The 26,827-nt window shown below is 40.6% G+C and overlaps 1 protein-coding gene across 1 annotated transcript in view; it reads right to left on the reverse strand.

Moving 5' to 3' along the window:
- Positions 1 to 4,657: 4,657 nt before the first annotated feature.
- The window catches only part of LOC127447754 (high-affinity choline transporter 1), a 30,377-nt gene continuing 8,207 nt past the window's right edge, over positions 4,658 to 26,827 (reverse strand). Inside the window, exons 4-9 of the mRNA XM_051709799.1 lie at positions 18,881 to 19,036; positions 18,606 to 18,754; positions 17,432 to 17,575; positions 12,849 to 13,002; positions 10,566 to 10,783; positions 4,658 to 5,308 (exon numbers count right to left, since the gene is read on the reverse strand). Of these exons, the coding sequence (XP_051565759.1) occupies positions 4,658 to 5,308; positions 10,566 to 10,783; positions 12,849 to 13,002; positions 17,432 to 17,575; positions 18,606 to 18,754; positions 18,881 to 19,036 (1,472 nt within the window). The remainder of the gene's footprint in view (positions 5,309 to 10,565; positions 10,784 to 12,848; positions 13,003 to 17,431; positions 17,576 to 18,605; positions 18,755 to 18,880; positions 19,037 to 26,827) is intronic.

The raw sequence follows: 26,827 nt of genomic DNA on the forward strand, positions 1-26,827 counted from the left end.
ACTACATTTACTGGAGCCTCATATGAGGTTTTAATGAGTTAGACTCAATTAATTAATTTAAATAATAATTAATAACTAAATAAATAATTATTAATTATTTCTGATAGTAACACTGATCTAAACAACCAGTAAAGCCCTACACTTTCCATATTGTAAACCCATTTAACATGTTCTGCTCGCTGGAATGCGCTTTAAAACAAGCTGATATAATAAAGTGATCCATCATATAAAAGTGAGCATCCAGTGCTACATTGTAGTTTGTGGTTTATTATATCAGGAATAATGTATTGGGCTTTTCGGCAATTATGCTATTGTGTGGGTGCAACATGTTATAAGGGTTTTGTGACTGGATCCATAGAACTACTGTAGAAAACAGATTCTAAACAATCAGAAATGCCTTATTTCTCCTGTTGATGTGGCTGAATAATTACTACCTATTACTATCTTTTGCTGCTGTGGATCTTCATGCCAAGTGGAGTCATACAAAATTTGTATAGTCAATACAGAAATCTAGATAGTTATTTCTATAGGGTTGGTCTTAAAATAATATCCCATGACTGGTTATGTGCTTGATAGGATTACAGCCAAATTAAATTCTCTGAACATGTTACACTGTCCAACACTTACAATCATGGATAGCAATGAACTGAGAATCTCAGATATATACAACTGGTTAAATTTATGACACTCAAATTTATGTCGCTCTATAGCTTCAAAATGGTCTGCTTTAAAAAAAAAAAAATAAATAAAACACACACACACATGCCATAATGTCAAAAAACAATTTATTTTCAATACCCCACATATTTTTCACTCTATTATAAAATAAATAGCTAAATAAATATTTCCTCCAGCACTGTTTGTCAAAATTAGACTTCTATTATTTTCCTCTGAAGCAGCTAATAAATTCATTTGTTAGATATAGAAGAAATACACCTACCACACAAAAATATACTTTTCATTTTACAACAACAAAAATAGATTAACAACTGACATATTCTCCACAGTTTTGCTGGAAACATTAAATATACACCTGTTTAACTGGGGCTACACAATCATAAAGTATATACACTCATATTTATGTCTGAACAGATGCCGAGGCAATATATGGTATCATATATTAAATTAAGGCAACTTTAACACACCATAATCTGAAATTTTAAACAAATCCGACAACACTTACATTAACATTTGGACAATAATAATCTATATTATAGTTCTCTATTCTCTATATTTAAATTTAAAATTTAACAATTGTAATTTTCTAATTTATATTATTATACATTAACATTTGTTCATTTAGCAGAAAATACAGCAGCGTGAAAATAATTTAAAACGTCTCCTTTTGTGTTACATATACATATATATATATATATATATATATATATATATATATATATATATATATATATATATATATATTACACATTATCTATTTTGTAATATACATTATCTATTTTGTTAATGCTTTATTGTCACGGCTCCGGTGAGTTTGCCGGTTTGTTTTGTTTGTTTTGTTATTTTCTCTCCCCCATGTCTCGCAGGCACGGCGGGCATGCATGATCAGCGTTTCCATAGGAACATTGATTGTTCCCGGGGGAACGCTGATCATGCCACTGATTAGCGTGCTGAGCAACACCTGTTCTCCTCTAATTTACTCCCTTCTTAAGCCCTTCATGTTCTCAGTATCTTTGCTAGATTGTTGTTTGATGTGAAGTAATTTACCTCACTCTCTCTGCCTAGTTGGTTCTGTCTCGTGTATCTGTTGGTTGCCCGTGTGCAGGGTTGGGAGGGTTACTTTTGAAATGCATTCCACTACAGATTACAGAATACATGCTGTAAAATGTAATTTGTAATGTATTCTGTTAGATTACTCATGGTCAGTAACGTATTCTAAATACTTTGGATTACTTCTTCAGCACTGGTAGATTTTTTCACTTGTTTTGACTATAAAAACTCTGCCAGTACAGTAAGACAAAATACACGTTAAAAATACATTCTCTGAAAAACCTAAATATATTATGCAGTGTTGTTTCTAAAACAAGATAAATCTAATTGATCTTGTTTTAAGGATTTTTAGATATTTTTACAGGAAAACAATACAAAAATTATTATCAAGAATACGATTTTTGCCCTAATATCAAAGTTTTTACTACAAAAAAAGAAATTATGATCCAACGTGGATTTTCTTGATAAAAAAATATGATCGTGCCTGGTAACGTGCATGTAAAATGTCTAGAAATAGCATTTTAGCTTAGCGTAAAGCTGACAATTTACACAAGGTTTATTTCTATTTCTTCTGCTCCAAACTTACTTCAAACTTACTTCTCTGTCTGCTCGTATGAATGTAACACATCATAAGAAAGTGTTTCACTGCTGTTCAAATGCACTATGAATCGCATCATTTATATGTATAAATGTTTTCCATCTGAAAGGACTAAATATTAAATGAAACAAATGACAATAAAATGCAAATTGTAACTGTAGTGGAATACAGTTACTTATATTTTGTATTTTAAATACGTAATCCCGTTACATGTGTTCCGTTACTCCCCAACCCTGCCTGTGTGTCGGTTGTGTGGTTGCCTTCCAGTTCACTGCATGTCAGCTGGGTTTCCACAGAGGATACCTCATCTTTGCCCATGTGTCGGGAGCTAGATCGCCCTACCCTGCTGGGTGTCGTTCTGCACCTCATTAAGCTTCAACGGAGGATTCCATGAATCTATTCCTGACTTCCACAACGCACACACTCATTCTACGAACACACTCTTCATGGATTGCCCCAGGCGTGGCCACAGCGCACATGCTTCTCTGTCATCTCTCCCCGCTGCTGCAGCCAGTGCCGGTATCCTCGACATCCACAGTGACTACTCACATTTATTGAAAATAAATCCTTTGAACTGTTCCTCTGCATTTGGGACTGTTTGTCTCGCTATCACATTTATGTGATTTCTTCCCCTTGACAGAAATGTCTGAAATTGTTAAAACTACCTGACAGTTCACACTACATCTCTCGTAAACATGTTCAAGTTAAGACAGTCAAGGACGGTCATTATAAACATCCATTTTACACCTGCCATTCTTGGTAAATACAGCCATATTCCTTCATAGAGATGATTATAATTAATTAAGTAATAATGAACATTTTCACTCTTGCTCTTTGACAATTGCTGTTTATTATCATCTTGTCATCATCAGGTCTTGGGTAATACGTCACTTCTCATCCAAGTTAATCTGATCCCGACTTTCAGTCGAAATGTTCTAGTTCATTTGTTCAGTCTAACATATTTGAACATCTAAAGCTTAAAATCAAATAAAGGGTAGTTAACCCCAACATGTTATCATTTACTCATGTTGTTGCAAACCCATATTACTTTTTTCTGTGGAACATAAGAGGAGAAGTTTTGAAGAATGTTCAAGCTGCTCTTTTACACGCTATGAAAGCACATATTGACCAGGGGCTGTCAAACTTCCGAAAGGAAAAAAAAGCAATGCAAAGGACTGAAGTACGAGTCCTAAAGAGTACGTGAGTCGACACGTGAGCCGAGTGTGTAATAACCACCACAAAATGATGTGGTTGTTTCAGCAATTGTGTTTTTTATCTAACATTTGCTTTTCTGACACTATCGTTTAGGTTTAGGTTTAAAGAAATGTTCCAGGTTCAATACAAGTTAAGCTCAATTGACAGGATTTGTGGCTAATGCTGATTACCACAAAAATTACTTTAAAGCTTCACATTTCAGCATGTAAACCCTCCAAAATTGGCCACATTCACTTTCATTGTATGTGTCTCACTGTAACCTCTATTTTAGCTTTTTTTTTTTTTTTTTAAAGAAACGGAGGGATGAGTCAAAATAAAATTTTTTGTGGATTGAACTTAAATTGTTTTGAACTCAGAACATTGCTTTAAGGTTTATGGTAGGGAGGTCTATTTTGTTCATTTAAAACTCGATAAAGCATTAAACTTACAAAACCTCATGTTTTTGGAAGAACATTTAACTCGCATTTAGTGCCACATATTGGACATTTCACCTCGACACTGCTGCGATAATTGTAAGGAATCATATAATGTGATTTTGCATAAATGTCATCACAGTCACAGAATTTTCTTGAGATCAGGCTGTATGAATAATGACTTATATTTTTGTCTGTCATAAAAAAATGATTTGGCTTCAGAAAACTTGGAATAGAGTTGTATGGACTATTTTTATGAAACTGTTATGATACTTTTATGGTGCTTTTATGTGAAATCTTTTTTTTCAATTACATTGTATGTAAAAGAGCAGCTTGAACATGTTTCCTTTTGTATTGGAATGACATAAGGGTGAGTAAATGATTACAACACCTACATTTTTGGATGATCTGTTCCTTTAAAATAAGATATAAATTATGCATTACTATAAAAAGTGGCTGATTGTTTCTCAATATTTTAGCTCTCTTAGCAGGACAAAAAAAATAAAAAATAAAAATAAAATAGAAGCATGTTTCATACATACCATCAAAAGGTTGTGTCACGTCATAACAAATGTATTCCATGAATACTGCACAATTTTCCCCCTTCTGCCTCATATCCTCCATTTCCAGGTTTCTACTCTTCAGCATGTCAATGTAAATCTTTGAATCACTCCTTTTATCAGAGATGTGAAAATAAGACCCTCTACTCATGATCATCATTAAAGTCTGGACTAATGTCTCCCTCTCCAGTAAGTACGTCTGTGTTTATAAACGTTCCTGCGAGAGAACTTCCGTGTCTGGGCTTCACTGGTGCCAATTCAGACAGAATGATGTTGTCACTGGTGACAAGGGTCGTCTTGTCCATCGTTTCTTTACTGTGCTTAGAAACTACTGCATCCAGGAAGTCATACTTCGGAGAAAGAGTTCCACTCTCGAACAGATACTTGGCCAAATATGAGAAAGCTGCATTGCTCAAGAGCGAAGCCAGCATAGAGACTGTCTTATAAGGGAACCTCTGTTCTACAAAGCTTTCCACTTCCTGGGTGAGATGGTGCACCTTCTCCCTGGTTTCCCAGCCAGGGTAGTAGATGAACGGTGGAAACTTGAGATACGGTTCACCCCCACCGATCCGCAGCAGCAGGCCGAAGACGTACCCGGCGACGGATCCGTAGGTGTTTGTACCCTTGATGAAGAGCACACAGAGGAGTTGTGGGAAGATGATGACATACACCAGATCTGAGCTTAAATACCACAGACCATAAACAGAGCCAGTTAGGAGAGCCATAGCGGTTGCTAACGCCCCAAACACAAAGATAGTGATCCGCATCACCCACACAATCTCTCGGTCTGACGCCTGCACAGAGACACGCACAAAACAAAATATTTTTTTTTCAATAAATCAAATACTTCTGCTCACATAAACTTTCTTAGAGTAACTTACAATTACAATGCTTCAGTGTGCGGTTTACATTTGCAAACTGTAAAAATCTTTACAGTACTATACAGAATTTACAATATATATATATATATATATATATATATATATATATATATATATATATATATATATATATATATATATAAACAAATTGTCAGATGCAACAGAGTCTCATGACAACTCATAATAATTTGTACAAGATGGTGAAATCTCGTATAACTTGACTTGTAGGAAAAGGTCAGACTTTAGACCAACCGATCATTATATACGCTTCTGTCCTCTTGTTCCAAGCAATGTTTTCTTTCTTCTGTGCTATACAGTACTCAAGTTATTTTCCTATTTAAATCATGGTTAGTTATAGTGTTTGGATAAAGGGTTAGACTTTATAGTTACTGTAGGTTTAGCTTTGTGGTGGTTAGCAGTGATGGGCACAAATACATGAAAATGTATTTAAAATAAAATTACAAAATACCTCAGTTTAAATGTATAAAAATAAAATACCAAATACTGTGTTGAAAAAAAAATTCTATTAAAAAAAAAGTATTTTGTATCTTGAAAATACACAAAATACATGTAAAATTGGCCATTCAATGAAGTATCAAAATTATTTTCCTTTCCTCCCCAATTTGGAATGCCCAATTCCCACTACTTAGTAGGTCCTCGTGGTGGCGCGGTTACTCACCTCAATCCGGGTGGTGGAGGACAAGTCTCAGTTGCCTCCACTTCTGAGACAGTCAATCCGCGCATCTTATCATGTGGCTCGTTGTGCATTACACCGCGGAGACTCCCAGCATGTGGAGGCTCATGCTACTCTCCGTGAACCACGCACAACCCACTGAGAGTGAGAACCACTAATCACAACCACGAGGAGGTTACCCCATGTGACTCTACCCTCGCTAGCAACCGGGCCAATCTGGTTGTTTAGGAGACCAGGCTGGAATCACTCAGCACACCCTGGATTCAAACTCGTGACTCAAGGTAAGTGGTAATCAGCGTTGTGCAAAGATCTGGGCAGCAGAAATATTTTTCTTTTAATAGTCTGTCTTGATATGACATATTAGTCAAACAAAAATACTTGTTGAATCCAAAGCGCAATAAGCTTCTCATCCAGAATCTGAATGTGATGAAAGCATTCACATCAGCTTGACGTCTTGTCCGTTCTTCTGTTAAAGAAGCTCTTTGGTCACTTGACGAGAACACAAGACCCTCCTCAATGACAGTCAAGTGATTAACACCTCCAGCTGAGAAACAGTAAAGTGCACTCTGTCTCCCTCTGCCTGGGTGGTGATTATGTTAATGAGCTAACATCTGAAAGTCATTGGAAAAAATCGGCTAGTGAGACATTGCCTTAACACCAACAACCAATTAGCTAGCAAGACTTAGTAGCTAGTGCTAATGTCCAATGCTAGTGCTAATGGTATTTTCCCTTTGCCAGTGCTATTTTATTCCTTCATGTTAACTGAAGGCAAATCTGAATGATGTTCCATTTTAGCTTGTTAGCAAGCGATCTAGCTAACGATAGCTAGTGAACTCGCTAACTATAGTTAGACTTGCTCGCTAGCTGGCAGCTGTAACGTTTAAAAGGGAAACACAAGAGCAGGATCTAAGTGCGGCTTAAGAAGTTTAATTAAGAAACAAAGTGTGGTATAAATTAACATAGAAAACTCAGGAACATGACAGAACAAAGAACTGGGGAATAAAACAAACAAACAAACAAACAAACAAACAAACAAACAAACAAACAAACAAACAAACAAACAAACAAACAAACATCCACGATGGGAGCTAGGTAAATGAACAAGAGAGAAACACATAACAACTGACAAAGAGCAGACATCAGGGGATTATATACACAAGGATAAATGAGGTAATGGAAGACATGTGAAAACAATTGGGAACAGCTGGTAGTGATGAGGGCAGTGAATTATGGGGAATGTAGTCCACAAGGCAAAACACAAGGCAAACAATAGTGAATCATGACAGCGGCTAACTAGTTTTGATTTCCTCACTATTGACACGCATTGCATTGGCTGGCGAGGTGTATCATAGCTCTCTTAATATTTGAATGGAAATTAAATAACAGTTGCCAGCAATTATTGTTTTTTGCAACAAGTAGAATCAACCATCACATCCTCACCTTATCTTACTCCATATTTCCTTGCAGGAATGCAGAAAATTAGTTCACCCAATGCTAGATGGAGCCGTTCTCTCTGACAGCTCCAGCTCGTGTGCATGAAAGTTGGGGTTGGGGGGGGCATGACGGAACTAGTCGATACATGAAATCAGCAGCCTTATTAAGAGGTTGACTGGCACAAAGTATTTTATATATTTTGAAAATACACAAATACCAAACTTAAATTTATTTAGATACAAATTACATTTGATTTTTTTTCTAAGACTTTAAAATACAAAGTACAAAATAGTTTCTTGTATTTCAAATACGTATTTCAAATACATGTATCTGAAATACTGCCCATCACTGGTGGTCAGACTGTGGTTAGAAAAATCTTAAAAACATAATTTGTTGGTTTGTTTATTTTTCTCTATGGGAGTAAAAGTTGTATGTTTTTTTAAGAGGCAATTTGTATGATTTCTTATGATTTTGCCATCTCATACTATAATTACAACTAGTCATGAGATAAGGTTGGTATACAGTATAGTGTATAATTAAATAATATAATGCTAAAATAAATCTACTTGTACAAAATCTGCTTGATAGTTAATGTACTTAGAACCATCAAAATAACACAGATGGTTTGATAAATAGATGGATGGATTTTCTGACGGTTAGAGTTTGAATAGTTGAAATTAACACAGACAACCGAGTGTATGGGTTCTTCTGAGTAGTAGATTTCAATATATATTTCGATACATGCAGCACTGCAGTTTTAATCATTTTAAAAACATTATAAAATAAAATAATGTTTGTTAGTATTAATCAAAATTATTATAATAGAATATCTATGGTTTATATTGAAGTAAGGTATGTAGGTTCTTTCTGGACTATTGACAAAACCAGTTTTAACTTGGTTTAATATGCCTGAATGATTCTGTTGAACATGTAATAGGTTGATGAATTTACTTCCTCACATACTTAACCCTCCTATGGTATTCGGTCATTTTTGACCAAAACAAATGTTTCTTGCTTAATAAATATGTTTTCCTTTATCTGAGCAGTACAAGACTTGCTGACTTTTCCTCCATTTGCCATCTGAACATACAAAAAAACTAAAAATAAATTAAAAAAATTAGCTTTATTCAACAAGTCTAAGTGGTTGTAGAAAATAAAATAAAAGCAACACCTTTGGTATTCGTGGTCAGAATTGACAGACTATTGAAAATGAATGGGAAAGGCCAAAAAACAGAGCAAAGTTTTCTTGATTGTCAAATACAATCAATAAATCAGCCACAATGCAGAAAAAACAGACATAAATTACAGGGTGTGACTCTAAAACATCCTCAGTTTTGCAGTTCATTTCTGTTTCTTGATGTTCATTTTCTTGACATTATTATGCATGTACTCTGAGTTATTAAGTTTTTATGTTTGAAATAAATTATTGGTAGAAAAATGCTAATTCTGTGTCTTCTCTTTGTAACACCATGGTCAGGTTTGATTGCAAGCATAATGACATTAACTGCAAAAACTGACACTTTAAATCAATTTAAAAATGCTAAACTTTACAAATAATTGTTTGATAATGCCTAAATATATATCTAAATGCATATCTTATGATAAAATAAACAATTAGCTAGTCAACAAACCATCAGACTACACTGTAAGTGGCTACAGCCATCTATTGGCTGTTACTGGCATTACATGTTTTTCAAGTCATAAATAATAATAATAATAAAAACATTGCTTATTTGTTTATGCAAATTAATAGTAAAATGTATACATTTACATGTAAAAAAAGATCAAAATAGCATAAAATTGTATCATTACCATCATCATCATCAAAAAAAAAAAAAAGGGTTACATATCTAACCGTGAATACCAAAGGGAGGTGCCATTTTTTTGCATCTTTACTGCTTAAGTCATTGGTCCACATATACTACTGTACATTAAACAATAATACTTGACGTCAATATAATCATATTCAATATTCAATCGATCCTGGTGGAAATTTAAAGAAGCCCAAATCTCCAATAATCTGTAGGAAATGGAGTGTTTAAGTTTATCCCCACAAACAGCACTATTAGGGCATTTTCAGATCAATTTGAGCAAAGCACCCATTGATAGCAGATCTTATCTGCAGTGCCAAAAGAAACCGGGTTTGTTTGTTAACAGTAACTTCATCTATTGTCCCATTTGAACATTCTTTTGATATAAGTCTATGGGATTTTTGATCTGTGCGAAAACCAGCTGTGGCTGGTCGGAGGAGGCAAGGGAGGCTCAGCCTCTGCAAAAATGTATTCAAAATGCACGTTGTTTTAATCACTTTACTTACTAACACACACAACTCAGATGCCTTTAATGCAAAAAATATGTTTTTCGATTTATTTGTCTTTAATGTACGTTAGACAGGTGAGTTTAATTTACTGTATGAATCGGTATGAATGCCAGAGGAGACTGACGGCATAATGCCTCCTCTCATTAGTAAACTGACCAATCAAAATGGATGTTCAAATGGAGCAACATCATCTGGTTCCGTTCAAAAAGCTTCCATAAAAGGCCCAATGGAGGCTAAATTAAATAAAAATGCCTCCTTCCGCGTTCATAACCAATCATTATTAGAGGTAACAATTCAAGCCAATCATCTTTCAGTATTACGTTTACGCTTCATCAAGCCTGCTTGTGGCCAACACGATAGGTGAAGAAAAACTTTCAAAATATGCCAAAATATCGATGGGAAAAAAGTTATTGGAAGATCTAAAACATGTGAAAGACTGAACGATATGGTCATATATATATTTGAGGCAATGAAGGAGAGGAGAATGGAGTTTGTCTACACATACAGTAGCCTGTTTGGTGAGTAGATGGTACTGTACATGGAGTGGGGCCCTCCATTTATTTGTAAATGTTTGCATTGAACATAGTCTGTATCTGATGCTGCATAATTTTTTTTAGTTCATCTGTTTTATTTACAAGTGTTGAGTTGGTGATCGGAAATATGACAAAAAGACAATATGATCATAAGCAGTCACAACTTGGTTAATAGCATCATAAACTTACTGACTGACGAAAAGCGAGTTGGTAAATATTTCGTGCAAACATGGAACTAGCAGAAAGAATAGATGAGTCCGCTGATGACATCACCGCAGCTGACACTGCCCCCAAACCAAAGAAGGAAACAAAGGGTGGGCAGAGGTGCTGGAGTACAATGGGCAAGATCATATCAGATTCATCCTTCTCCACTGGAGGAATCGAACCATATGATGTCTGATTCCAGTCTAAACATATAAAACAAAAAGTCAATAATAAATCTTATTAAAGTCAAAATAACATCAACTTTCTTAATACATGTTCTTGATCTTATTGTGAATGAATCATCAGTGCACATTGATAATATATATATATATATATTTATATTTATAGTATATAATGTACATAGGACATATACATACTATATACAGTATATAGTATATACAGTATATATATATATATATATATATATATATATATATATATATATATATATATATATATATATTTATAGTATATAATGTACATAGGACATATACATACTATATACAGTATATAGTATATACAGTATATATATATATATATATATATATATATATATATATATACACAATGCTATTTATATTTCAGTCATGAACACAACAGTATAAATTGAAGGTGTTTTAATGGATATGACAAATTAGTAGGTTTGGTCTTGGTGGATTAGATCTGATTATGCTGCTGCTGCACAATTAGACATACTGTATATACAATCACCCTGAAATGTTAGACAAAGTCAGAGCACGCAAGCTGATTGGCCAACAGATTACATGTCAAAGGGCCAGCTTTGGACCATGTAGAATTTCATGCCTGAACTTAAAATCATATATACTCTATATTATGTATAAATGTATAAAGGTTTGTCATATATAAATATATAATATATACTGTATAATTAAATAAAGGTTTTTGTTCTGTAAAGAAATAAAGACCAGGATCAAAAAAGAAAAAACTTCATCAGACCCTCTTATTTTTTAGCCACATGTCATGTTGTCACTTTTTACCATACAATCAATTCCCCATAAATAAAATTAAGTTCTGCCTTACATTTTCTCAATGAATATCCCGTTTCTTTTCAAACCCTTATATTAATTCCTCAAGTCTTTATTGACCTGGGACCTCATTCTACCTTTCTTTACCTCATCTATTTTTTGGAGTTATGCCTACACCTCTTTACTGTTCCTCAACCTCATGAACCTTATCTCCTTATGAATAAGGCTGTACCTTATGAATACTGTACATATAATAAAAAAAGTAAAAAATTGCTAAATATGTATTTTTTCTAATTGCTTAATTGCCAGAAGTGTATATGGTTGTTATAGTGACCCAAGATATGTAATAGTATCACACTATATATTTGTGCTTCTATAAATCATATTTTTATGATTATTTCATATCGATATTATTTTACTATCACAGGATGTCTATTGCATTGTTGACAAATGAGTACTATATTCATGCAAAATTAAACTGAAGTTAAAAAGTGCTGGAGAAAATATGTGCAGCTTATGTGTTACTGTATAAGTAGCTCAATATGTGTTTGACAGCCAGTTGCGTCTCGTGAAATTTCAGTGTGGAAGTACTGAATCCAGTCTATCATTTATATTGCATCATCTCTTTGAAAAGTGAAAAATAAAACATCAGAATAAAACAGAATATTTTCTATTCTATTATTTTCTAATTGTCTTGAAAATGCTTTGAAAATTATACTCTATCAGGGAATTTTGTAGACTCATTTGTGATAGATATACGTGCCTGATCGTTAATGACCTGGGGTATGTAAAAATGTTTGGTGGAACACTTATGCGTTTTTATAGCGAGACCTTTAGACTGTACTACTGTATTCAATTTTTTCTAGTATAATAAAAATATTTCTTATTTAAAATAATGCGCACCATTTAACTGTAAAAATATGTTTGAAGTGATGTGTGATGTGTTTTGTGAATATGCCTTTATTCATTAGAGGTGGCATACAGTAAACATCTGCTGATTGAGAAGACTTTGATTCACAAGCCTGTGATCAACAACATTAATTAAGCCCCTGTAGATTCTGTTAAATGCACAACTTCTCAAATATACATGACAGCAAACATCTGGAGTCATCAGCATGAGGCTGTGAAATCCCACGTCACTCAACTCGCATCTTCTCTTATTACAAGTGGTAAAACAGATCAGCTTTAGGAATATTCTGAGCAACATTCTGGCGCAGGTCTCTAAAGCACACAAACAGTGCTGAAATATTTTGCTGTTAATGTTTTTAAGCATGCATGTTACCTGTGGATGCCCCAATAGCTCCGATCAGCACAGAGGGAACAGCCATGACTAAACAGCCGAAAGCAGCAAGGAATGACAGGACTTGAGCATAACTCGCAGAAGAAGCAGAGAGAACACGCTGAAAATACACCTGCCATGGGATCCCACCCAATATCTACAAAACACAAAAATATGTTTTAAAATGGTTGCAAGCATATTCACAGAATTGTCAGGGTACTGTATCAGGAAGAAAAATATAAGGTCTAAAAACTTTATAATAGCAAAACTGTTATTGCAAAACAGTTAAATTGATTGTCAGGTTCAGTAACCTAAGAAATGTGCTTCATGTGGTAACATCTAAATGAACTGAATATACTCTGAAGTTTATTACATTAAGTTACACAAACGAAGGTCATTGTTAGGGTCAGATCAGGTCAAAAATAGCTCATTGAGGTAACAAATGCACGTTTTCAGTTTTAACTATATTTTCTCACCAGATTTGATAATTTATGGACTATATACAGTATAGAGTCATACAGCACCTTACTGATTTTCAAATTCTACATTTAAATTGAGGTCTTTGTAGTGTTTTCATACTGAAACCATTTTTTTATTTTTTTATTTAATGTGACATTTCTGTTTTAAGAAAAACACTCTAACAAAAAACATACTCCAAAAAAGTAAAATAGAGGGAAATACAACACAATTTTGCTTGTTTTTTTTATTCAGTTTAATTCTGCTAAAACTAGCAGATAAATAAATAAAATATCCTTGAGAACTCAATGTTAATGTACAGTGTTTCTCTGTTTGGAGTTTGTACGATTTTGGGCTCTATTTTCATGGCGGCGCTTAGTGCAGTGCTATGCACAATAGACATGTGCTACGTCTTATACAATATTCGTGAGAGCCCTAATTCTTTTTTTTATTTTTTATTTTTTATTTTCTCCCCTTTTCTCTCCAATTTGGAATTCCCAATACGCTCTATTCCTTGTGGTGGTCTAGTGACTCGCCTTAATCCGGGTGGCGGAGGATGAATCTCAGTTGCCTCCGCGTCTGAGACAGTCAATCCGCGCATCTTATCACGTGGCTTGTTGTGCGCGTTAACGCGGAGACCTAGCGTGCGTGGAGTCTTCATGCTATTCTCCGTGGCATCCACGCACAACTCACCACGTGCCCCACCGAGAGCGAGAACCACATTATAGCGACCACGAAGAGGTTACCCCATGTGACTCTACCCTCCCTAGCAACCGGGGCCAATTGGTTGCTTTGGAAGCCTGACTGGAGTCACTCAGCACGCCCTGGAAAGAGCCCTAATTCTAAGCGCAATTTTTGTGCCAGCACAAAGAGCGAGTGGCCGTGGGTGGGAGTTTTTGCGCTCTCTGTGGGTGTATGCACGTAAACTGTGGGTGTATTGTATGTTAATGAAGTGGAACAAAGTGCAATTTGCTATTTTCCTGAGAAACAGGTCATTGCGCTATTCAGACCCACGTCTGTTTTCAGCGCAAAGCCTAACGTCTAAAGTCTAAAGTTCCTAAACTTGCAGATTTGTGTTAAAATATCTACTGTATAGGTTATGGTTTTATTTTTTAATTATTATCATTATTATTATCATTATGTTTATATTATTTTACTTATGGTTTAGTTTGTACTGGTATTTTCCCACCTGTTGTCGTAGAGTGATTTTTATGTCACTGCAAAAGGAGCTGGTGAAAGAAGTTGGAGAGGGTAAAATGTTTTGATTTGGTATATGACTTTTTTGACCATTTTGTTATTTTGATTATATTTTCATTTCGTTTAAAGAGTAATTGTAATTTACAAATATTTTTGTTTCAATAAATGAATACAATTTTTGAAGCAAACTTGACTAGTAGAAGCGAATGATCCCTCGATCAACAGCCTATAACAATCACTGTTATTACTAGCCATGATTTGTGTGTCACCTTGATCAATATGATTAATAATACTTACATTATTCTATAATTCAGTAGCGTAGGCATAAACTTTGGGTGGGTGGGCGGAGAGAAATTATCGATTGCATGAGATCTGTAAATGTTTTATTTATTGTATTTTTTACGTATTTAAATGTTTTTATTGTTGAGCTAATTATTTCCAGCCAGGGGTGTATATTGGACATTTAGCCACTAAAGTTTGTCTAGTTTAAGAATATTTAATGATCAATCAACAATACACATGTTTGAATACATTCAGAAAAAAATTATTTTACATGCGAAACATATGGAACGTCAGGAGACCTTGTGGCTGAGAACAGATATTTAATATTATTAGGCGATTCAGGAGATTTACCCTAGAGATTTTAGAAAATTTAAAAACAGAATAGAATGGAACAGTTTTACCATAGAATTTTAACCATATAATGGACTATTGTCAGGATCGCAGTGTGATCCACCCGCTTTTCTCTTGTCTGTCTCTGTGAATTCCCTCTCCTCGTGTGTTTGTTTTCATTTTGACAGGTGCCACGTGACGGCCACACCCTCGCAGCTGATTCGCTCAGGTCTGATTATCCCGGCGCTCGTTTATCAGCGGCACCTGTCTCTCCTTACCCTTTTGATTTATCTCCCTACTTTAGCTCCCCTTTGTTTGCTGTCTGATGTCGAATTGTCTTGTGCCGTTTGCCTTGTTCAGTTTACCAGTTTTTTCACTCTGTCAGTCGTGTGTTTTGTCAGTTGTGTTTTTGTCTTTGTTTTCAGACTCTCTTGGAGTTTCTCATTGTTTCACGACACTAGTCATTAATTGGACTGCCTCCTGAACTGGCCGAGTCCCTGATTAAAGATTTCGTATGGAACTCTATGTTTTGGACTCTGTGCTCCACCAGCATCCTACAGTGATATTATTCTGTTTTTTTGTTTGTTTTCCCCCCGAACCTCTTTTTTTTTTCATTAAAGACTCATTATTCACTCACCTCTGCTTTTGAGTCTTCTGATATTCTGACAACCATTTTTGGTAGTTTTTATCCTAGCCCAATTTGCTGCCTTGTCTTTGGACAGATGAAAATGATGGATAAAACTGACAGAAATAGGTATTGTCTTTATGTCTCTGGTATGGTTTACTGTCAATAAAATGAATTATTTATTTCTCTGATTGTGTTACACTCTCATTATAGCAAGGGAGAGATGACACTGCTGCGATAGCAAGGTAAGAGAGAAAAGGCATAAAAGAATCAGGTTCCGAGGTAGAGAAAACATATTCAGAGCTACACCTGTGATTGTTTCAAAGATTCATAGCAATAAATTTATGCATACGACATTTACAAATAACATAATTTTATTTCAGTTGTACAGAGGGGAAAGAGGCTGGAGTTTAGAAGTCTTAGGTGTTTTGAAAGCATATTTTATCATCCAAAATAATTTATTTCAGAGTAGCTTATTTATGCCATCACAAGCTGCTTTTGATGCAACGAACGTTGTAATGAATAAAATAAGCAATTTATGCATATGATTACTAATTAACATGATTTTATCTTAAGAAAAATGGATGGAGTTTATAGTTTTAGGAGTTTTGAGAGAATATTTTATCCAAAATAATTTATTTCAGAGGGGCTTATTTATGCCGTCACAAGTTGCTTTTGGTGCAGTGAATAGAAGTTTTAACGTATACAATTAATAATCAATTAATAAATAGGATATATGTAATTAACATTCTTTTATCTTAAAAAATAAAGTGGATGGAGTTTTGAGTTTCAGGAGTTTTTAGAGCATTGTAACACCCAAATTTATTTAATTCAGCATCTTATGTCAACTTGATCTGGTTTTAATGAACAGGTTAGAAGTTATTTAATACACATGGCCTAATTAATACAATTCTTAGCAATCAATTCACATATATGAAAGTTGTTACAAATATTTTATTAGACAATGAACATAAAGTGGTTGGAGCCGCTGCACGATACAGGACACCCGTCAACTGAACACGTCTGATCGCCATTAGGTGTGTAAATAGCTTTGTTATAATGACAGCAATCTAGATTTGTTTTTGAGCTGCTGTTGTTTTGAAAGCTTTGATGCTGACATTATCCCAATAGCCTCTGACGTTAGTAGTTGGTGGTTCGAGGCCAGCAAGCTTTTGGCTGTTGGTAGATAAGGGGCATAAGACAATGATTGAGTTGTCTTGATTGGGACCCACCCAGGCCCACTCGTGGCTATGCCAGTGCTATAATTTACATTCAAGTCCTGATGTGAACCACATTTTCCATGTGTATAAAAGGAGTGTGTTACTGTCATAGAAATATGCCAGACATTCTTTTGTTAATGCACAAAAAAAGGTAAGTCCATATTTCTATTCTTCTACTTCATTGCATACAGCCCATTTACACTATCAGCTTCTTATGAATCTGCTGTTTTTGTTTATATTGCTGGTGCTTGAGGAAATGGACAATATAATAGGACCTAGACGGCGAAATAACCAGAGAAGAAACTCCGAATTAATTTGCACTTGACCCAGCCCATTAGCACTTTACACAGACTTAGCGCATGCTTGCACGAAAATACGAAAACTTAATGGCCATGCTCATTGACTTTTTTACATATGACTAGCGCTAGAGCTGTGAAAATAGGGCCCTTTGTGTTTATGTTTTCTCACACACTCACAAGCAGACAGAAGTTATCAGCCCACATCCAACCATCAGATGGATCAATCTCACCCAGCCACGGTGACTGATACACTGTGTTTACAGCGGTAAAACTGATGTCTGACACAGCAGGGTTTGACAGAGCAAACGGCACACTCATCCACTAAAAAAGACGTAGGAAATTACAGAAGAAAAAAATTATTTCATCATTTTGAACAAATCCCACATTTGCCACAGAAGGAAAAGGTTAAATTTTTTCATGGTCATTTACAGACTCTTAACTCATTTACCGGTACCTCTGTTATAGTTTTGCTTATATTGAAATTATTATAGTTTATGTTCATACATGTATACATATAGTACATACATACAGTATACAATAATGATTTTCTATATGTATGTATGTATACACACACACACACACACACACACACACACTATATATAACCAATAATAACATCCTTACTGATATATACAGCACTGATATATACAGAACATTATTGCATAATATAGAACAATATCAATTAATCAGTTAATCAAGTTAATGGATATCCAGGCATAAATATAGTGAGGTGTACTTTACTTTTATGAAATATAAAAAGAATCATGTAAAAAAAATTATTCCCTTATTCTGACAATCTCAGCAGGATTTTATTTGTTTAGGACTAGCAACTGCTTATCTACATGTCATGAAAGTATCAACCGAATTATAAAAGAAAAAAATATATATACTTTTTTCATATATGTACACTAATAAGAAAAGGTCTTTTCTAACAGGAATTTCAACTAAACACATTTCTCAAGCATCTACTTCTATTAAATTCCTAAAATATCAAAAAGAAACATCAAGCTCGAAATTAGTTTTTGTTTTGTTGAACAGACAAATGTTCAACAATTATCTGAAAATGACCTATTTGAAATATTTTAAGCATCATGGAACATCTAACCAAAATGGCTAGAGTGGAGAACACTTTCCAAAAGCATTGATCTGTGCAGTGTAAATTAAGTTCACATTAACCAATGATTTTATTGCAGACACAATTAGCTTATTAGAGTGTTAATCATGACTGATTAATGCTGTTGTCATGTCCATAATAATTAAAAATGATTTAATTAGTTGTGTGGAAATGTTACATCCTCGCCAGCTGTCATATTTGCATGTTTGTAGCAATGCATCCTAATCGAAGACTCACCAAACCCAGAAAAATGCAGAAAAGTTGAACGACATCAGTGTACGCTACGGAATACAGTCCACCCACCAGTGTGTAGAAAATAGCAATTAAAGCAGATATCACAACAGACATGTTGATGTTGATGTCTACAATCACACTCAGTGTTGCACCTGTACAGAGAACAGAGAATTTAAAGTTGCTATCATTAAAGTATAAAATAATTTTTTAGCACAGGTTATACATTTCATAAAGGTGAAGCGGTGAAGTGATATTTAGTGTTCATAGTGTTGTCATACCCAATGCTGATAAAATAGCAGCAGACCAGAATATCTCTCCAAGTAAAGCTGGAATGAAGAGAAGTCCACCCATTCTCTTCCCATAGAGCTGCTGGAAGGGGTCGAGCATAGTCACGTAACCCCTTGAGCGCATGGGTTTTGCAAAGAATAAGCCACCTAACAGAAGAAAAGAGAAATTGATAACTGTACAACAAACAGACTGATCACACTGGGAATTCAGTGATAGGAGGTCGAAAGTTCTGCCACTGAAATTGGTCAGTACTTAGTGAAATTTGAAGCACTGCCCCCTGTGGCTGAAACTGAAGATTTGTTGACCAGTTTCCAGGGTGAAATGTAAACAGGGTGGTGCCAAAAGCGAGTTGGACTTTTTTGTTTAAAAATATGTAATACAGTCAACATGAATAAATATTTTATTTACTCTATCCCAACCCCAAACCTAAACGTAACTGTCAGTGGAGTAAAAATTTAATTTTAGGACAAAAAAGCGTCTCTGATTATTTCCTGGTTTTCATGACACCAGAACCCATGTCTTGGAATGAACACAATTATTTTCTGATTTCCATGGCACCAGAACCTGTGTCTTGGGGTGAACACGATTAATTCCTGGTCTCTATGGCACCAGACCCTGTGTCTTGGAGTGAACATGATTACTTCCTGGTTTCTATGGCACCAGAACCCGTGTCTTGAAGTTAACACGATTACTTACTGGTTTCCATGGCACCAGAACCCATCTCTTGGAGTGAACGTGATTATTTCCTGGGTTTCAAAGGACTAGAACCAACATCTTGAAATGAATGTGATTATTTCCTGGTTTCCATGGGATCAAAATCCATGTCTTGAAGTTAACAAGATTATTTCCTGTTCCCTATCTGTCACTCACTCGACGTTGGTGTCGATGTAGTGACACTAGGGGACACTAGGGGTCACTCTTGGGAGCCCGAGACACCTCTGGTCTTTGATAAAAGGCCAATGAAAATTGGCGAGTGGTATTTGCATGCCACTCCCCCGAACATACGGGTATAAAAGGAGCTGGTATGCAACCACTCATTCAGATTTTCTCTTCGGAGCCGAACGGTCATGCTCATTGAGCTGAATACTACTGTTCATTCACCTGCTGGATCTGACGGCGCATTTCAGCGGCTTCTCCCTCCTCTGCACTGGTGCACTGCAGAGAACGCCCCTGGGCGCTTCGGCAGAAAAACTAGAGAGTATATTTTCTGAAAGAGCATTTTTCCCCTCTAAAAGAGTATATATTTCTCTAAAAGAGCGCACACACGGAACGTCTTTTTAAAGACGCGTCTTTTTAAAGATGCTTTTCCGATTGTGTGTTATTCCTGGTTGTGCTCGTTATCTCTCGCCTTCTAACGGTCACGATCACTGTCTTTCGTGTCTGGGCACTGCTCACGCGGAGACAGCGTTCGTGGATGGTCACATTCTCATTGCGAGAATGTGTCCATGGCAACGTTGCGGTCGCAGCTCGCCTTCGTAAGGAAGCGAGCCACCCCAGAGGCTCCCGCCTCGGTCCTTTTACCCACGGGTTTGAGGCCAGCGCGGCTAGCACTGGGGGCGATTTGGGGACCCCAATGGGACCGCCTCCGCCGGGTATCCCCCCGCGGAACTCCCATTCCCCAGCACGCTCGTCTGCCCCGATCGGGCTTCCGGGTGAGTCCGCCGGCTCGTCTCACGGCGAGTTCGACCTCTTATTCGGAGCCCGCGAAAGTGATGAGCTCTCGAACGCAGCATCGGAGAGCGGGCTCGTCCAGTCGGAAGCCTCGGCTGGGCTCCTCCCTTCGGGGTCGATCGCCCAGTCACAGGCTGACGCGGAGGTGACGACATGCTTTCCCGGACAGCCGCGAGCGTCGGTTAGAGTGGATTTCACCGCTCTAGTCACGCCCCGCCCCGTTCCTTTCTTCCCGGAAGTGCATGAAGAGCTGACAAGATCGCGGGAGGCACCTTTTACTGCCTGGTCCCGATCTTTTCAGCTTCCCCGCTCTCACTACCCTCGATGGTGGGGCGGCCAAGGGTTATTCGGCAATCTCCCGGTGGATAAAGGCGCTCGCGGTACACCTATGCCCGCAGAGCGCCGCCACCTGGCGTGGGTGCCCAAAGCCCCCGTCCAAGGCCTGTAGGTTTACGTCGTCTCTGACGGTCAAAGCCTACGGCGCTGCTGGACAAGCCGCCTCCGCCCTGCACGCCATGGCTCTCCTGCAAGTCCGCCAAGGCGCTAAAGGAACTGCACGAGGGTAGTTCCGCCCCGGGATTGATGCAGGAACTGCGCTCGGCGACCGACCTCGCTCTCCGAGCGACGGAGGTCACGGCGCGGTCTCCCGGGCGGACGATGGCCACACTAGTGGTCCAGGAGCGCCACCTTTGGCTCAACCTGGTCGAGATGGGTGAGGCCGACAGGACACGATTCCTTGCTGCCCCCATTTTCCAGGCGGGCCTATTCGGCAACACTGTCGAGGACTTTGCCCAGCAGTTCTCGATGGTAGAGCAGTAGATGGATGCTAGCCGGCTTGTCCTGCCCCGGCGTGGCTCAAGATCCCCCCATCTACTCATCGCCGAGGGCGTCCCCCTGCGGTGACTGCACCGGCTCCGCCGCAGCCCGCCCCTCCGGCCCGGCCCCGGTGTGGAGCCCACCGCAGGAAGCCGACGCCACCCGTCTCACAGCCGGCACCGAAGAACCCATGGAGGTCTTCGAAGCGCCCCTGAGACGGGCGACCCAGGGACAACGAAACCCGCTGCTCTGGAGCTGGTAAGCAGATCTTCTTTTTGTTACCTTTTGCATTTAATTGCGCTGCATGCCCAAGTGGCTGCAGTACTCAAGAGCTCCGCAAGAGTGGTTTCCTTGTTCCCTGGGTCACATATTCGGTGTGTACGGCTGGCATCATGACCACCGTCCACCACTCCATTTGGCAGGTTGGCGCTCCAGCGGCGGTCTCCCGCCCTGAGCGCCCAGCTGTGGCACAAATCCGCCCCCGATGTGACAGTCTCCACGGGTCATGAGGACAGGCCTCTTCCTCCCCCGTCCCAGGCTGTTCCGGGGGTGGTCACAAGGAGCCAGGTAAGTGCTTCGATGTCCTCGGACTCAGCACGGCCACGATGTGGTGTGGCACCTCAAGCTCCGCCCCGCCGCAAGGCCCCACCCGCCGGTACATCCGATGACGTTGTCCCTTTGGTCCCCCTTGCGCGGAACTCGGGTGCATGGCTTGCGCTTTCCAGTCCATCGCGAGGGCTGGTCCGGACCGTCCGACTCGGCTGCACGATTCACTTCGCTGGGCATCCGCCCAGGTCCAGCGGTGTCCACTTCACCTTGGTGAAAGATGGAAACGCTGCTACCTTGCGCGGAGATCGCTACCCTCCTACGGAAGGACGCGATAGAACCTGTCCCTCCAGCCGAGATGAAGAGGGGGTTTTACAGCCCCTACTTCATTGTACCGAAAAAAGGCGGTGGGTTGCGGCCAATCTTGGACCTGCGAGTACTGAACCGGGCCTTACACAGACTCCCGTTCAAGATGCTGACGCAAAGACGCATTCTAGCGAGCGTCCAGCATCAAGATTGGTTCGCGGCGGTAGACCCGAAGGATGCGTACTTTCACGTCTCGATCCTTCCTCGACACAGACCCTTCCTGCGGTTTGCGTTCGAGGGTCAGGCGTATCGGTACAAGTCCTCCCTTTCGGCCTGTCCCTGTCTCCTCGCGTCTTTACGAAGATCGCAGAGGCTGCCCTTGCCCCGTTAAGGGAGGTGGGCATTCGCATTCTCAACTATCTCGATGACTGGCTAATCCTAGCTCACTCTCGAGACGGGTTATGCGCACACAGGGACCTGGTGCTCTCACACCTCAGCCGACTAGGGCTTCGGGTCAGCTGGGAAAAGAGCAAGCTCCTCCCGGTTCAGAGCATCTCTTTTCTCGGTTTGGAGTTGGACTCAGTCTCCTTGACGGCGCACCTTACGAACGAGCGCGCCCAGTCGGTGCTGGCCTGTTTGAAGGCGTTCAAACAGAAAACAGCGGTTCCACTGAAACATTTTCAGAGGCTCCTGGGGCATATGGCGTCCTCGGCGGTGGCCACCCCGCTCGGGTTGATGCATATGAGGCCGCTTCAGCACTGGCTCCAGACTCGAGTCCCGAGATGGGCATGGCGCCACGGGACACACCGCATGGCCATTACGTCGGTCTGTCACTGTCTTTTCAGCCCTTGGACCGACCTCTCGTTTCCACGAGCAGGTGTTCCGCTAGAACTGGTCTCCAGGCGCGTCGTGGTCACGACAGACGCCTTCAAAATGGGCTGGGGCACTGTTGGCAACGGGCATGCAGCTGCCGGCCTCTAGACGGGTCCGCAGCTGCGTTGGCACATCAACTGCCTCGAGTTACTGGCAATTCTGCTCGCCCTGCGGAGGTTCCGGCCGTTGATCCAGGGCAAGCACGTGCTAGTTCGGACAGACAGCACGGCAGCGGTAGCATATGTCAACCGCCAAGGCGGTCTGCGCTCCCGCTGTATGTCATAACTCGCCCGCCGTCTCCTCCAACGGAGTTAGCAGCACCAAGTCGCTGCAAGCCACTCACATCCCGGGCAACCTCAACACTTCGGCGGATGCGCCGTAACAACAGGTTACCCTCAAGGGAGAGTGGAGACTCCACCTTCAGGTGGTCCAGCTGATTTGGAGTCGATTCAGTCAGGCACAGGTGCACCTGTTCGCCTCCCAAGAATCCTCCCACTGCCCGCTCTGGTTCGCCCTCACCGAGGCCTTCCTCGGCATAGACGCGCTGGCACACAGCTGGTCCCCTGGCATTCGCAAATATGCGTTTTCCCCAGTGAGCCTGCTCGCACAGACCCTGTGCAAGGTCAGGGAGGACGAGGAGAAGGTCGTCCTGGTAAGCACCCTACTGGCCCGCCCAGACGTGGTGCTCGGACCTCACGCTCCTCGTGACAGCTCCCCCCGGGCAAATTCCCCTGAGAAAGGCCCTTCTTTCTCAGGGAAGGGGCACCATCCGGCACCCGTGCCCAGACCTCTGGAATCTCCATGTCTGGCCCCTGGACGGGACGCGGAAGGTAGACACCTGGGGTGGTAGACACATTCACTCAGGCTAGGGCTCCCTCTACGAGGCGCCTGTATGCCTTTAAGTGGTGTCTGTTCACTAAGTGGTGTTCTTCCCATCAGGAAGACCCCCAGAGGTGCGCAGTCAGATCAGTGCTTTCCTTCCTGCAAGAGAGGTTGGAAGGGAGGCTGTCCCCTTCCACCTTGAAGGTGTACGTTGCTGCCATAGCAGCACACCATGACGCAGTCGACGGTGAGTCCTTAGGGAAGCATAATCTGATCATCAGGTTCCTAAGAGGCGCCAGGAGGCTGAATCCCTCCAGGCCACGCCTTGTTCCCTCATCGGACCTCTGTAGTTTTTCAGGGTCTACAGAGAGCCCCCTTTGAGTTTTGCAGTCAGCCGGGCTTAAGGCACTCTCCTTGAAGACTGCCCTCCTGACTGCGCTCACTTCCATCAAGAGGGTAGGTGACCTGCAAGCGTTCTCTGTCAGCGAATCGTGCCTGGAGTTCGGTCCGGGCTATTCTCACGTGATCCTGAGACCCCCGACCGGGCTATGTGCCCAAGGTTCCCACCACTCCTTTTAGAGACCAGGTGGTGAACCTGCAAGCGCTGCCCCAGGAGGAGGCAGACCCAGCCCTGGCGTTGCTGTGTCCGGTGCGCGCTTTGCGCATCTATTTGGATCGCACGCAGAGCTTTAGACTCTCTGAGCAGCTCTTTGTCTGCTTCGGTGCACAGCGGAAAGGAAGCGCTGTCTCCAAGCAGAGGATCGCCCACTGGCTCATTGACGCCATAACTATGGCATGTCTCGCCCAAAACATGCCGCCCCCGGTAGGGCTACGAGCCCATTCTACTCGTGGTGTAGCGGCTTCTTGGGCCCTGGCCAGAGGTGCCTCTCTAACAGACATTGCAGAGCAGCGGGCTGGGCAACACCCAACACCTTTGCAAGGTTCTACAACCTCCGGGTGGAACCGGTTTCATCCCAGGTAGTGGCACGCAACACAAGCGGATAAGCCCGGGATAGCCGGCCGGGTGTATCGCTTGCACATAGCGCCTTCCACCTCCTTTTGAGCTGAAGACGTGCGCTGTTAATTCCCAGTAGTGTTCACAAAGGTTGTTCCCTGGTTGACTTCCTCCGAGCCCTGTGGCAGTCGAGTTTTCGGAGAGACTCGCTGCCGGCCCAGTACACGCGCTAACTAAGAGCCCGGTTCTGGGGTAGGTGCTCCGCATGTGGCGGTTCCCTGTAAGGCTAACCCCATGCGATCTATATCTTCCGCTAGTTCGTTTCCCTACTGGCAAACTGCGTCTTCCTTGGGCAGAGCCCCTCAGTCTCCATGTTGTAGTAACTCCTCCCCCATTGGGTAGGATCTACCTTGAAGGCTCTCCACATGGTTGGAAAGACCATGTGATGTATTCTTCCACTTAAATATCCCCCCTCTCTTGGGGCGAGGTGTGGTCTCCGCGGTGTCCTCCCCTTGGGAGGGACACCCCCCGACTAGACCTGGCGGCCCAGTCGGATAATCCCCCTTCTTTTTTAGGGAGTGGAAAAAGAGAAGGGGAAAGAGGCCATGACTGGGTTTAGCCTGTCTCTATCTCTGGGTAGTCGACTTGTCCCCAAAAAGGGCCGTTCGACACTCATAACTGTGTTGGGGGAGGTTACGTGTCGACCTGGTGTGCTGGCTATGAGGCACACAGCAAGTCTGCCCACCACACACCGCCAGTTCACGTAACACAGTTCAGCCTTGTGGCGTTTTGTATAGGGACCCCTAGTGTCACTACATCGACACCAACGTCGAGTGAGTGACAGATAGGGAACGTCATGGTTACTGGTGTAACCTCCGTTCCCTGATGGAGGGAACGAGACGTTGGTCCCTCCTGCCACAACGCTGAACTACCCGCTGAAATGGCCGGACCTTATATTGGCTCCTCAGCGTAAAACCTGAATGAGTGGTTGCATACCAGCTCCTTTTATACCCGTATGTTCGGGGAAGTGGCATGCAAATACCACTCGCCAATTTTCATTGGCCTTTTATCAAAGACCAGAGGTGTCTCGGGCTCCCAAGAGTGACCCCTAGTGTCCCCTAGTGTCACTACATCATCACCAACGTCTCGTTCCCTCCATCAGGGAACGGAGGTTACACCAGTATCCATGACGTTTTCCATGGGACCAAAACCCACATCCCAGAGTGAACGTGATTATTTCCTGATTTCCATGGGACTCAAATCTACATCTCGGAGTGAATGTGATTATTTCATAGTTTCAAAATTACTAGAACCCACGTCTTGGAATAAATGTGATTATTTCCTGGTTCCCATGGGACTAGAACCTGCATCTTGTAGTGAATGTTATTATTTCCTGGTTTCCATGGGACTAGAACCTGCATCTCAGAGTAAATGTGATTATTTCCTGGTTTCCATGGGACTAGAACACACATCTTGGAATGAACGTGATTACTTCCTGGTTTCCATGGGACTAGAACCCACATCTTGGAGTGAATGTGATTACTTCCTGGTTTCCATGGGACTAGAACCCGCATCTTGGAATGAACGTGAATATTTTCTGGTTTCCAAGGGACTAGAACTCGCATCTCGGAGTGAACATGATTATTTCCTGGTTTCCATGGGACTAGAACCAGCATCTTGTAGTGAACGAGATTATTTCCTGTTATCAAAGGACTAGAACCAGCATCTCGGAGTGAAAATTATTATTTCATGGTTTCCATGGGATCAAAATCCACATCTTGAAGTTAACAAGTTTATTTCATGTTCTTCATGGGACCAATATCCACATCCCAGAGTAAATGTGATTATATCCTTGTTTCCATGGGACCAGAACCCAGGTCTCAGAGTGACTGATTATTACCTTGTTTCCATTGGGACCGGAACCTACACCTTGGAGTGAATGTGATTG

The sequence above is a fragment of the Myxocyprinus asiaticus genome, chromosome 11 (assembly GCF_019703515.2).
Source record: "Myxocyprinus asiaticus isolate MX2 ecotype Aquarium Trade chromosome 11, UBuf_Myxa_2, whole genome shotgun sequence".
Taxonomy (NCBI): domain Eukaryota; kingdom Metazoa; phylum Chordata; class Actinopteri; order Cypriniformes; family Catostomidae; genus Myxocyprinus; species Myxocyprinus asiaticus.